Consider the following 12808-nt stretch of genomic DNA (forward strand, 5'->3'; position numbering starts at 1 on the left):
CATCTTACAGAATACTTATTTTGTGAGTTATGTGGGAGTCTTTTGCTTTCCTCTGTTTAATAAAATAGAGTTTTTTAGAGCCATTCATGCGAGTTCTTCCCTCTACCCTTTAAGTTTTACTCGGGAAGAGCAAGTTCAAAATATTGTTAAGCATCAGAGAGAAATGCTGGGTCGCAGGCAGAGCTGAGATGATCCTGAAGCACTTTTAAACAGGGAAATGCTCATAGTTCAGGAAGTTGCAAAACTGTGAACTTTCATCCACAGGCTCCAACAGATTGTCCTGTGTTGCTTTAGATGTAAAGCAGGATGGTCTTTTATGTCCATTTTCTTAACTGTAAATATGATTGCTTTCACTAGAAATAATATTAACTTAGTAATAAGCACTTTGGTGATTATCTAACATTAGTATCTGATGAAAATAGTGCATAGATGAACATGCTTATTGAGTAGAAGAAATAATTGAAGCTGAAACAAGGAATTTCATCTTTTCTTTCTCAGTCTTCTTCCTAGTTTTGTCACCAACTCATCTTTTGGAGATGTGAGAGCCTCTCTTGTGGCAGGATGCTGAGTGTTTCTTTTGATCTTCCCTCCAGGCTGGCAAATAAGCAGGACAGAGAAGGAGCTCTGTCAGAAGCAGATGTGATCGAGTCCTTATCTCTGGAAAGGCTGGTTAATGAACACAAGTGTCTCTGTCAAATTGTAAGTAGATTTTCAGATGCTGTATTTTCTCATATCTGTGTAAAGCTTCCATTAAGGTAGGCTACATGGCATAAAACTGAAATTTAGATGTAGTATTCATTGTCCTGTGAAGAAAAAACCTAGCAGGAAGTCATTGTGGGGAAAGCCAAAACCAGAAGGCTTTATGAAAGCTGCTTAATATTGGTCAGTATGTCAGATAATATATCCAAATTAGTAGTCCCTGAAGTTTTTCTTTAGGCCTTTGTTTTAATCTCCCAGTGTCTTAGATAGGGCTTTGCTTCCACAATCTTTTCCTGATGGCAATAAAAAACATTTTGAAAGACAATGAGGGTTGTGGTGTTATTAACCAAGATAAGAAGGCAGTTTTGCAAAACCATTTAAGCTTTGGATTTTAAAAATAAAAACTAATTTTAATTCATTAGGGAGATTTGCAAAATTTATAGAGCACTACATACTGCTATTTTCTCTAATAGCTGAGTTAGAGCAGGGCATAGCTCTGTTTATTATGTCATGATTATCTGAGTGTTTTTCTTAGTGCGCTTTTGCACTATGCACATATAGCAATCATAAAAATTAAATTTGCAAGTTCATCCTTGTTTTTTTTTTTTCCCAAGGAGCTTCTGTGCCAAAAATATTTTCTTGAAAAATATTCAGTAAAAAATGACCTGAAAGATACTAGTGTATTCCAATACATCTCAATTGTTTAATTTCTGACATGCTGTTCTTGTTCTTTATTTATATTTTGTGTGTAATTAGGAAAGACACCAGATCACGCACTCTTAAGACTGTTTCATACTCTAATGGACACCTTCTGTACCAGGCTCTTCAAAGATAAACATGGTCCCAAATTCCTTCAGTAGGAGGACTCCTGGGGTCAGTTTAAGCAGAGGCATTGTGAAACAAGATGGAAAGTTAGGCAATGACCAAAAAAACTTTTGTTTCTTCTTGTAGTTAGTTTTCCACTAGATCTTTAAATTTCACCACAAAGTATTAAAGCAAAATGAAGGAGTAATTTGACAGTGTCAGTGAGAATGACCTTCCTCTTTTTATTATTTAATGTCTGTATATTCAATTTTTCTAAATTTTTATATTTTGTAACCAAACTGGAGCAACTATAATCTTGGTACAAATTGAGAAGAACATTGCCCCAGTGCTGGCCAGTGTTTGATCTCAGTTTTCTCAGAGAAACAAGTTGTAGACATCTTCTATACATCTCCTTCTTGAGTAGGTTCTGCTGGAGGGTATTGTAAGGTTCCGTAGTGAAAAGGACTCATATTTGAACCTTAATTTAAACATAGCTGGTCAGAATATTTTTTTCTGTTGTAAATTGTACATTCCATATCTGACTGTGGTGCCATTTAAATCCTTGTCAGATGGAGAGAGCACTGAGAGCTTTTCACATGTTGGCATTGGAGAGTCTCTTTTAATCTTCATAAAAACAAATCATGAACACTATCAGTGTAAAATATCATCTCTACATGTCACACAGAGCTGGATCTATTCAGTTGTTATTCAGAGAATGTTTTAAAAGACACATAGAGTGTTCCAAAACAATCTGGAAAACAGTTCCCAGGAGATTTTAAGAGAACATCTTTTCCATGTTCCAAGCTTGAATCCAAAAAGCTTTTTTTGTCCCAATTAAAGCCTATTTTACTTGTCCTCCTGAAAATTTTTCATTTCCTCCTGAAATGAAAAATTAAGAGGAAATTATTCTTTTCCTACTTGCAGTTTCACCTTATGTTTTTGAAGGCTATTTTCCTATCTCCCTGAAGTGCTTTAATCTCAAGAGAGGCACTCTTGGTCCTTCAGTGTTTTCTTACCAGATGTGTTTTCAGAACTATTTCAGAACTATTTCCTCAATGAGGTTTGTATTTCTCTTTCAACAGATTTGCCTAGATCATGTTTCTCTCACTTGCTACTGAGAGTATAATGACAAAAAGTATTACTCCCATTGACTTGCCATGCCTGTTCTGATGTAAAAAATTGGTTTGACAGCTTTCTGTCAAATTCACAGGAGATTTTATTTACCCCCGAGGTGCTTATGAACACGTTGAACTTTTTTTCATGAAATGAAGCAAAGCTGATTCTCTTTCATCTCAGATTTTTTCCATTTTGATTGATAAATCTAGCATGGACTATTTATAACCCATAATTCTCAGTGTTTTAGAAGCTTCACAGTCAACAGTAATTGTTCAGCTAATTTCTTGTTTCCAGTCAAGGAATGTGTTCTGAACTGCAAATTTTTCTCTCCTTTTCCATATATTTACAGGAGCCTTGCTCAGCAATCATGGGCTGTGGGAAAAAAATTGACAAATCAATCAAAAAGGGATTATTTTGGCTTCTCCATATCATAGCAAAAGATTTTGATGCCTTAAGTGAGCGCATCCAGAGAGACACTACAGAGCAGAAGGCGCTTGAGGAGCAGAAGAAACTGGAACGAGCTGAGCGAGTCAGGAGGATACGGGAGCAGAGGTATTTTCCTGTGATCCCCACTCCATCCCTTCCTCCCTTCCCTGAGATATTTGGGTCATTCCTGTGCATAGATCTTCTGGGAACCAGGCTATCCAGGATTTAAAGCTTACAAGCCAAAAGTCTTGAAGTTTTTGCCTATTCATCCCCTTTATTTGATTTGCTGGAAATGTACTGTGAATGAGAATTGCAAAGTAGTTGTGGCATAAATTTGGCCTTACTAATATAACTTCACAGAAGGCTGACCTAAAAAATAATTCCTGTGATTTAATCTGAAGTTACCTTCTAAAATAAAGTATTAAGTTAGAGTCTTTAACTTATATGTGAATATCAAAGACTAGATATGAAAATTTATTCAATACTATGCTTAATAAACTTCAGGATATCCAACAGGTGAGGCATGAAGGAACTAAAGATGATGCAGCGAGGGAATGCAGGATAACTGATTTATTACTCCCTTTCAAATCCCTTTCTGGTCTTCAGCAGCCTGCTGGGGTGCCTGTGAAGAGCTGATGTGAATCATTTTACTGGGGCATTCTTAAAATATTTGCTGAGCACCCCTGTCCTCTCCTCTGCCTCATATAGGCAGAGAATTTTGAGTCTCAGTTACTATGAGAAGTAGCTGGGAAGTATCTTAGACTGTATTCTGGCTGTTTTGGTTTAAATAAGCAAGTAAATTACTAAAGTACATTTTAAACAGCTGCAACTTGACATGGTCTTCATATATTTTTCAAAAATTTCTAAAAAATTGGTTTGCTCCTAATCTACCACATGTCTCTGCACACACAAAACCTCCTGACCATATTGGATTTGTTGGGTTTATGCCACACTGAGAGGTGTAGTGGAGAGGCTGACATTGTTCTCTATAAAATTTATGGCTTCTTCATAATTCTTTTTTCATTCTTCCTCTTTCCCCTTCCCTTGCCCCCAAAAAATGTCCCCAAAACCAAACACCAAAACTACTGAAACAACATAAACCCAACAACAATGCCAAAGGGAAAAAGAAGAAGGAAATGCACCTGAGGAGGAAGACCCTGAGCCTGGGAAATGTGGAAACCCCTTCCAGCCTATATCTGCTGTAATCTCTGAGGTAGGAGAATATGTGGAAATCTGGATCTGTTTAGAACTATCACTAACAAATGTCCGAGAGGGAAGGAGAAAAAGGAAAGAGTTTTTCTAAGCCTGTCTGCACAGCACTTCTTTAATTCTTTCTTTAATCTTGGCAGCCTTGTTTTCTGTGCATTGAATTAACGTTTTCATGATAAGAAAACCCTTATTGATTAGGGAACAAAAGTTTTGTAGACACAGTAAAATAAATGTAAACACATGACCGAAAACATTTCCTAATTAAACTCCTGGGATTCAGAAGTGGAAAATATTCAAGGTCTATTAGTTTCTTCTAAGGTGTTTTAGTGATGTGGTGAGTCATATCAAATCTTCCTGACATCTTGAGTTATTCAGATTTGTGAGCATAACCTCTTTTCAGTTGAAAATAGACTCTTGAGAATTTTTTATTAATTTTGAAATATGAAAATCACGTTCATATTAAAGTTTCCTTAACCTACATTTCTGAGTTAATATTTTTTTATTCAGTTGCCTGGAGATAACACAATCTAAAGAAACATGTAAACTTTTCCAGCAAGTAATTCAAACATTTGCTTTTTTCCAAGACAAAAGCCCCCATATCCACAGAACATGTCAAGGCAGCCTTATGCACAATAATCCATTAAGCAATAACATCAAAAACAAGAAAAGGAAGGTGCAGCTGTGAATATTGCAGAGATGGTGATTTAATGATACAGAATTGTAAAGCAGCCAGTCATTGAGGCTGTATGCCACAATAGGTATTTATCCAAACTGGGATAGCATTTTCTGGAGCCTTAGGCTCTGTGCATCTGTACTTTTTTAACTAACACATAAAAAAATAGTTGAGGAGAAAGAAAGTAGAAGGTTGTTTTTGGTTTTTTTTGGGTTTGTTTTTTTTTTTTAATAGGACCAAAAATAAAACAAGAAAATGGGCAATAAAGCTAAAGATCCTTTTGTTTTATAATTCCCCCTCCCTTCCTCTGGATAGGATATCGGAAATTTAATTTCTTCATATATTTGAAAATAAATTCTATGCTAAATGTAGGATGTTTGGGGAATAGTTTTATTTTTTAATAACCTTCCTGTCTTACTAGTCATTTTACAGCATTAGAAGTCATTTAAAAAATTCTTGTCCTTTTTGTTAGAATGAAAAACAGCTGGAAAAGGAAAAGAAGAGACAAAAGTTGGAGACTGAAAAGGCTACAATTGTCTTGAAATCCCAAGCAGAGCAGGACCACTTATCAAGTAGCAGTAGCCAAAACACAAATGATAGTAGGCTGGAAAGGTCCAACTCTACAACTGCCCAGCTTTTGCAGCATGCAGAAGAGAGTGACCAACAAGCCTCAGAATGCCTTGACTCAGGTGAACTGCTGCCTTTTAAATCATTTCATGTGATTTTTCTCATGGTTGTTCCTTCTGTCCATGTTATTTGTCATGATACCACATCCCAATGTCATCTATTGGAAACACAAAAATGCAGGAGTAAGTTATATAAGTTGAATTTCTTCATGGAAATTTCTTCATAGAGTTATCATATATTTTATGCCCACAGCTTACTTTTTATAGCAAAATGTTGTGTGACTTATATTTCCCATAATTTTATGTCTAAGTTTGGACTGAAAGCTCTGATGTATTCTCCCCAACAATTGTATTATAATCTTATGTAGGATATTACCTGAATATAACTGTAGGATATGTAATGGGTTTTTCTTTTCTGTTGGATGTAGATAACAATAAGAAAAAAAGTAAAAAACCAAAATTAAAAAGGGGCCACAGAGTAGAACCTGTCAATGCAGAGGACTCTCTTCCCAAGAATCCTACACCACCAGCAGCCCTTCCACCAGGTAAGTGTAAAAACAGTAATTGATGTCTCAATTTGTAGTTGGTAATCCTTTAAAAGTCTCATTGTGCATGATGAAATGGGACTGGTTTTCATACAAAAAGGAGCTACTAAACCTTTCTCTCTAGAAAATCTTTAATGCAGTTTCCCACTTCATGATATGAACTTCCAGCAGTATTGATTTGGCCTGTTCCATGGAGAAAATGTCATTTTCCCAAAAATAGAGCCAGAAACTTGATTACTCACTGAAGTGATTAAAAATAACAATATTTTTAAGATTAATCAGTTTATTTTTTTAAGTATTTCATTATTCCTTACCATGGATGCAATGTAGTGCTTGGGCATTTCTAAATGCTTTGATTTCTCCCAAGGAGATGTGGGGTCTGTACAGCTCAGAATAATCCAGCGCAGTCATGGAATGCTCTGACAGTTTTTGTTTTCCTGTAGTTGGATGGGGAACTCCCAAACTTAATAGACTTGGAAAACTTGAGCCTCTTGGTGAAACACATCATCCTGGTAATTGAAAGTATTTGGAGCTTTGTACCTTTTTAAACCATTCTCCATTGTCCATTCACTTCTACATTCACTTCATTCTTTGTCTGTTTTTCATTTCTAAATTCCAGTTTTCACTGACCAAAAGCTTTCCCTTTTGCTTAGTAGAAAGCATCTTTTTGATTTTTTTCAAGTCTTATTTTTTTATTAGGAAAAAGAATGAGTTCTCTCCAATTTCCTCATAAAGTTTAAAGTGGCATGGCATATCAGAAGTTGTTAATGATGTGAAGTTATTTGCACCTAAAAATTATAAAGTGACACATTGCATTTAAAATGAAAATTTTTAACTGGAAATATCAAGGTGCAATAGGCAGTCTTGATTTCTTGCTTCAATAATGACTACTTTCTATTTTTGGAAGATTGTGGAAGACTTTTTCCTATGTTGATGTTACATTTTTTCCTGAGTTTGAGATGATAGCCTTTTCATTTTTCTTACATTTTTATTTTTCAAGTTTTGAAAAGTGAATTTGGAGACATGTGGAACACAAGAACAAGGAACTTTTCTGCCAGAGAACCAAAAAATGCCTGAAGGGGAAATAAGATATCTAAACCCAAAATATTTATTTCTCACAAGAAGGAAAGTCATGTGCTTAAAATGTGATTTGTAATGTTGATCCTAAATCCATCTTGCTCTTTTTTTTAAAGGCAAATAGAGAGAAGGTGACAAGAAATGAAAGCCAGATGAAGAGGTAGGGAGGGGAAGAAAAGGAACTGAATTTTTATCTGTGCCTAATGGAGGTGTTGTATTCTGTAGGAACAGCATGGGTGGGACCAAGAGGAAAAAAACCTGCCTAAGCTAGGTGTTAATTTTTAAAATAAGTACAATTTATTTAATATTTTGGAAATGGCAAATATGTTGGTAGGGAAATTCTCTTGACCCAGAGATGTAAGAGCAAACTTGAAGTACTCAGAATTTATAGCTGAATTCCAGGCATTGCCTACTCTTTGGGAGATTTATTCTTTTTTCCGGGAATTTTGAACCACTCACAAGATTTCATACTTGCAAATCCTGTAAAGAAAACTGCTTTCAGGAAAGCACTATTTATAAATGAGCAAAGTTCTTCACATTCATAGCCCAGCACTGTCAAACCTTTAGTTAGGTCCTGATTTCCAAAAACATCATTTATTTATTTCATTTGCTTAAAGCAGCTGTGGGGTTTTAACTCTGTCAATTTGAGATCCATAAAATCAGAGAATTATTGAGATTGGAAAGGACCCTTAAGATCTTTGAGTTCCACTGTGAACCCAGCACTGCCAAGTCCATCCTGCACTGATTTAATTTCCTACCTGGCCTTGCCCATTTTCTCTCACACAACAGTGTTTTTCAATGAATTCTTACATATTTTGCACACTGAGAACCTGCTCCTCACTGGAAACTCAGAGTTTCCCTAAAACCATTGGACCCTACCTTGCATTCTTTGTTTATAATAATCCCTAAATTGCATCTTTCTGAAAATCAACTTATGCGTTGTTGTCCCTTCAGCAGAGAAATAAATGAGTGTTGATTTTTTTTTTTCATTCCCCCACCTTTGCCCAAAATTCAAAGGTGGGTTTAAAAGCTTTTTCAGACATTCAAACTTTGTAATTACTCACTTATATTCACTGAAGACTGCAATTTTTTCAGTCATGCTCATAATTTTGGCACAACATGAGGTGATGAGTGCCTGTTTATTGTCATTGAGGAGGATACATTTTGCAAGAATGTTAAACCTCTTTCATTATAGGAGGCAAGATTCTTTGCAAGTCCTAAAGTGCTCTGCCAGACCTCAAAAAATGGATGAATAAAACCATCCAGTGGAGACATTTTCATTGACCTTTGAATCATTTGTTGCAGTTTTCTTGCTGCTGTAATTAGTGCTATTGAAATCAAAATATTTATGACAATAACATAAATGTGTTCTCATTTTGCTGACTAAATGTAAAGATAATTAAAACCTCAGTCTTAGAGACAGCTCCACATATTCTTGAAGTAGTGTAGTCCAGTTTTCCTTTTGTTACTCTTAGCTCAGGAATGCAATTCTAACAGAAGTTATTGCATCTGTAGGACAAGTGGAATATATTCTTCTTGGAAAATGATGATTTATTAAAGCTGAATTTTGTGTTGGCAGGCCATCAAGGCTTTCTTGGGGAAGAGGTGGTCTGTATAAACAGAACTGAGATTTGAATGCTTCAAAAAGCTGCTTTTTTTTTTTTCTTGATTTCTACCTCTTTCCTCTTACCATCTTCCATATTTTTTCTGTTTGTGAAGTGCTTTGCATGTTCCAGTCTGCATGGTTTTTTTACTTTATATCCATTACAAATGCTTGAGAACACTTGTTACTCTCTTCTGATGTACTTACTAGCTTTGTCTTGTACAATTTTACCACTTTAAATTCCTTTATTGATTAAAGGAAATGCTGCAATTTTATCTAAAAATTCTGAAATAGTTCTTTTAGAAAGTTATTTTAGCTTGGAAGATAAATGCCATGCATAAATGGTTCCAAAATCTTGGATTCTGCTCATTATTATTGTCATTTAAAACTATGTTGTAGTGCAGTCTTGAATACAGCAACATACAAAGTTCAGTGTTTCATTTTTTCAGTGTTATTGTACACTTTGAATTTCTCCTTTCCCATTTTTAGGGATGCTTACAGATCCCCTTTGGGCTTGATCTTGCAAATGCTGATGCATGTATAACAAAATGTAATTAAACCCTCGTTTGGCCAATCCATCTCTAGACATTAATTAGCACTAGGTTTGAAAGTTTGCTTGGAGGAATTAGCTCTAAACTCATAGAATAACCTGGCTTTCATTAAGGAAGTAATTTAGTAAACATTCTCTGAGCCAGAAAGGGGATAGGTGACAGATTGATGTGTTTTTCTGCTCTGGAATTTCTTCCACAGATTTCTATGGAAAGCCTCTGCCCCCGCTGACTCTACGCCAAAGACCCAACAGTGATACCCATGATGTCATTGCTTAACTGGAGCACAAAGAGAATTTTAAAAAAGCATAAATTAAAAATCCTATTTTTTTTTATCCCTTGAAGGAAATTTTTTTATGTGACATTTTATCAGCATGTGACAACTAAACACTGAGTTCATCCTGTTGTGCTTAATGGTCAGACTTTATCATTTACTTTTCACATCACCAGCTCTTCAGGATTTATGTGGTTTACTTGTGAAAAGACATGGCTGTAAGCCTGAAGAAAAACACCTTCAAGATCCCATAGTACTGGATTGTACATTCCCACCGAGACCTTTCTCCAGGTGCTGTGCAGGTGTTGGTATTTTTTCAGGGAATAAATTATTCTAAAGCGTTTTGTAAGATTCCTGTATGATAGGGTGAATATAGAAAGGTTAAACAAATATTGAATATATTTTTCTACCTTTTTATAAAATGAGTTGAAAGTTTGAATGGAGCTGTGTACCTACTACCAATGAAATGATACCTAGGGAGCATTATAAAGCTGATAGTCAAGTGCATAAAAATAAAATGTGTTTGACTCTTATATTTCTTTTATAGTACCTGTAATTTTTCTTAGGTATTACACTACATATTTAATATTTCTGACAATCTGAAGCAGAGGGTACAATAAAAAAATGAAAATAAATATATTTTATACAAAATAGTGCTATTTGAACTATCTGGAAGTTTTCTTACCTGATGTTTTGTTTTGTTAACTGAGTTTGACATAGGTAATAAATTCTGTGGAAAAAAATAGAGTGAATACTGTATTGTCTACTACAACAAACAGGAAAATTCACATAGTGGGAAATTTGCACTAATTAAATCATCAATTTTGATAGGAAACTGAATCAACCAGTATGCAGATGACCTCCCTCAGGTTTTAATCTCAATAATACTAAAATATCATCTTGCAAACTGAAGAAACCCTGGGTTTTTAAGGATTTCTTTAACACTTCCATGTAATGTGTTGAAAATCACATACCAGTTATACCTAAACAAGAAGGGTTGCAATTTGTTATATTCCTGTTTAAATGTTTTTACTGTTACATTGGAGACAACCAGTGGTGTATTTGTAAAGGTTCGTTGTTCTGCCACTTAATGACAGACAGGATGAAGGCCCCATCCAGGGGGTTTTCTGGAGAAGCAGTATTTGATAATTTTATGTTATGGTCTGTCATCAATAATGTGGTTTTACCAAAGGAGTTTAGATGTTGAAACAATGTGGTGTATTATGTGTTCAGCACTTTGAAATCCTTGCCACGCCCCCCTTGCAGCAAGGAGTTGAACAAACATCTGCCATATTAAAATGAAATAATTAAGATTTTTAAATAGTAAGATGGAATCAGTTTTAAGGATACTAAGTTTGGAATAGGTGGAGAGGTTTATTCCTCTATGTTTGCTAGTTTAGAGAAAGGAGGAAACAATTTCGATCTGACTACCAGCATGAGAATACTTTTGTTGTATTCTAATACTGGAACATGATTCAGTTGAATTATTCTCAGGATTTGGTCATTTTCCCTTCAGACAACACAATACTATGTGGAGGGGAGGTTGCACAAAAACATACATGTGCAATCTCCACTTGACTAACACTACTCTGTTACCACTTAAGTTTTTGGCTTAAAGGTCCTACTTTTGCAGACTTACTTTTTTACAGCCTCAATTTCTAGGAATGTATTACACTTTTGTTTTCCCTCTTTCCTACAATAAATCATGGAAGTTTTTATTAAAAATAAAGCTAAATACTGCTGTGGTAACAAATTTGAGAAACTAAAATGTTGATGCTTATATATGAACTGTGTGTTCTGTGTGTCGTGTGTGTGGACACATGTATCATTTTTGATTTTTGCTTTTAAAATAAATTTTACCAGTATGTGACCAATGTACTCAAAAATATTTTATAAGTTTTTGTTTATTAATATGCTTTGTAATTATTTACTATGCTGGGGTTTTTTTCAGTAATTTATACTGCTATGACTTTTTATTTGCTCGAGATGACATTTATGTATAGAATAAAACTAATGTAAAGCCTCAACATGATTCCTGTTTTTACAGTTTTGTGGAAGTAAGTCTAGCCTATAAATATTTAAGGGCTACAAGTCTCACATTCCTAGAATTCATGAAATAGTCCTAATAGATAGAATCTTTGCATATTTTTGCAGGAGAAGTGTGATCAAATTTAGAATATACTGATAGATTGGCAATAAGTTGAGTGTTTATGTATACCTGTAAAGAGCTTTGATAGTGCACTTTAAATAAAAGTTGTGCAGCTAAATTGAGAGCACAAATTAGATTTTGCCAGACTTTCTGTCATCCATATAATCACTTTAGAAATATATCAGTGCATGCACTAAGAGTATTTGTATTTAAATACAGGACTGTTAAGAACACAGAAATTCACTATTTAAGCAGAACATTTTGTGTTATCTGTATCTAGCATCTTGAATACATTTTAGACAAAATATTTTAGAGGTAAGTTAAAAGTATATTCTAAGAAGGAATAGTAATGTTCATTAACTGAATTAATGTGAGAGACTCAGTGCTTCAAAATAAGTTGTTCAGTTGTCTTCCCTTTTAGTTACATCCTAGAATCTGGAGGAAGACCTTAATTATGGATTTCGAGGTTTTTAAATCAAAATTATTAAAAATATACATATTTGGTATCCATTAGGTCTCTGGTGTGAGATTGGAAAGGATTGATGGACCGTTACAAGGTAAACAACATTGATTCTTTTTTTTCCTTTAAATAAGATTCAAGCAGTATTTTTTTCAGTAATATATTCCAGTATTTTAGTGGGAAGTTTACTACTGTAACATCAGGATGCTTGCTCAATAACTTTGCCATCATGTTAGCTTCTTGGCTTCTAGGATTCATTCAATTTGAAGTACTTCACTATTTTGAATAGAACATACCCACCAGCATTTCATTTGTAAATGGAATAAGTAATAGAGCCTGTTGTAAGTGTAATTTGAGGTAAGTTTATCTGCAGTAGCACATGAGAGTGACACAAGATGCATTATTGTTGTTTGCAGTTTGGCTGTGATGGTGGTGGTGCTGATGAACTGGAGTCCTTTCTTTGGTGGAAGTCTGGTTTCAGACACATGGCACTATCTGTCATATAGTGGAATATAGCCATAGATTTAGGGGAAGGTGACTCATTCAGCAGACCTTTTTGTTATACTGTTACAGTAAAATTCAATTCTTGTGTACATTTT

General features: G+C 34.8%; 1 protein-coding gene across 4 annotated transcripts in view; it reads left to right on the forward strand.

Annotated features, from left to right (window-relative positions):
- The window catches only part of ARL13B (ADP ribosylation factor like GTPase 13B), a 30841-nt gene extending 19214 nt beyond the window's left edge, over window positions 1-11627 (forward strand). For 2 of the 4 annotated variants that reach the window (XM_066571869.1, XM_066571872.1), the window contains exons 4-10: window positions 594-699; window positions 2969-3171; window positions 4165-4258; window positions 5400-5616; window positions 5982-6098; window positions 6542-6610; window positions 9529-11627. In XM_066571869.1, the coding sequence (XP_066427966.1) occupies window positions 594-699; window positions 2969-3171; window positions 4165-4258; window positions 5400-5616; window positions 5982-6098; window positions 6542-6610; window positions 9529-9605 (883 nt within the window). In that variant the 3' untranslated portion in view covers window positions 9606-11627. Of the gene's footprint in view, window positions 1-593; window positions 700-2968; window positions 3172-4164; window positions 4259-5399; window positions 5617-5981; window positions 6099-6541; window positions 6611-7291; window positions 7336-9528 lie in introns of all 4 variants that reach the window. The other 2 variants (XM_066571873.1, XM_066571870.1) reach the window with 2 other exon arrangements.
- Window positions 11628-12808: the final 1181 nt, after the last annotated feature.

This window comes from Molothrus aeneus, chromosome 2, assembly GCF_037042795.1.
Source record: "Molothrus aeneus isolate 106 chromosome 2, BPBGC_Maene_1.0, whole genome shotgun sequence".
Classification (NCBI taxonomy): domain Eukaryota; kingdom Metazoa; phylum Chordata; class Aves; order Passeriformes; family Icteridae; genus Molothrus; species Molothrus aeneus.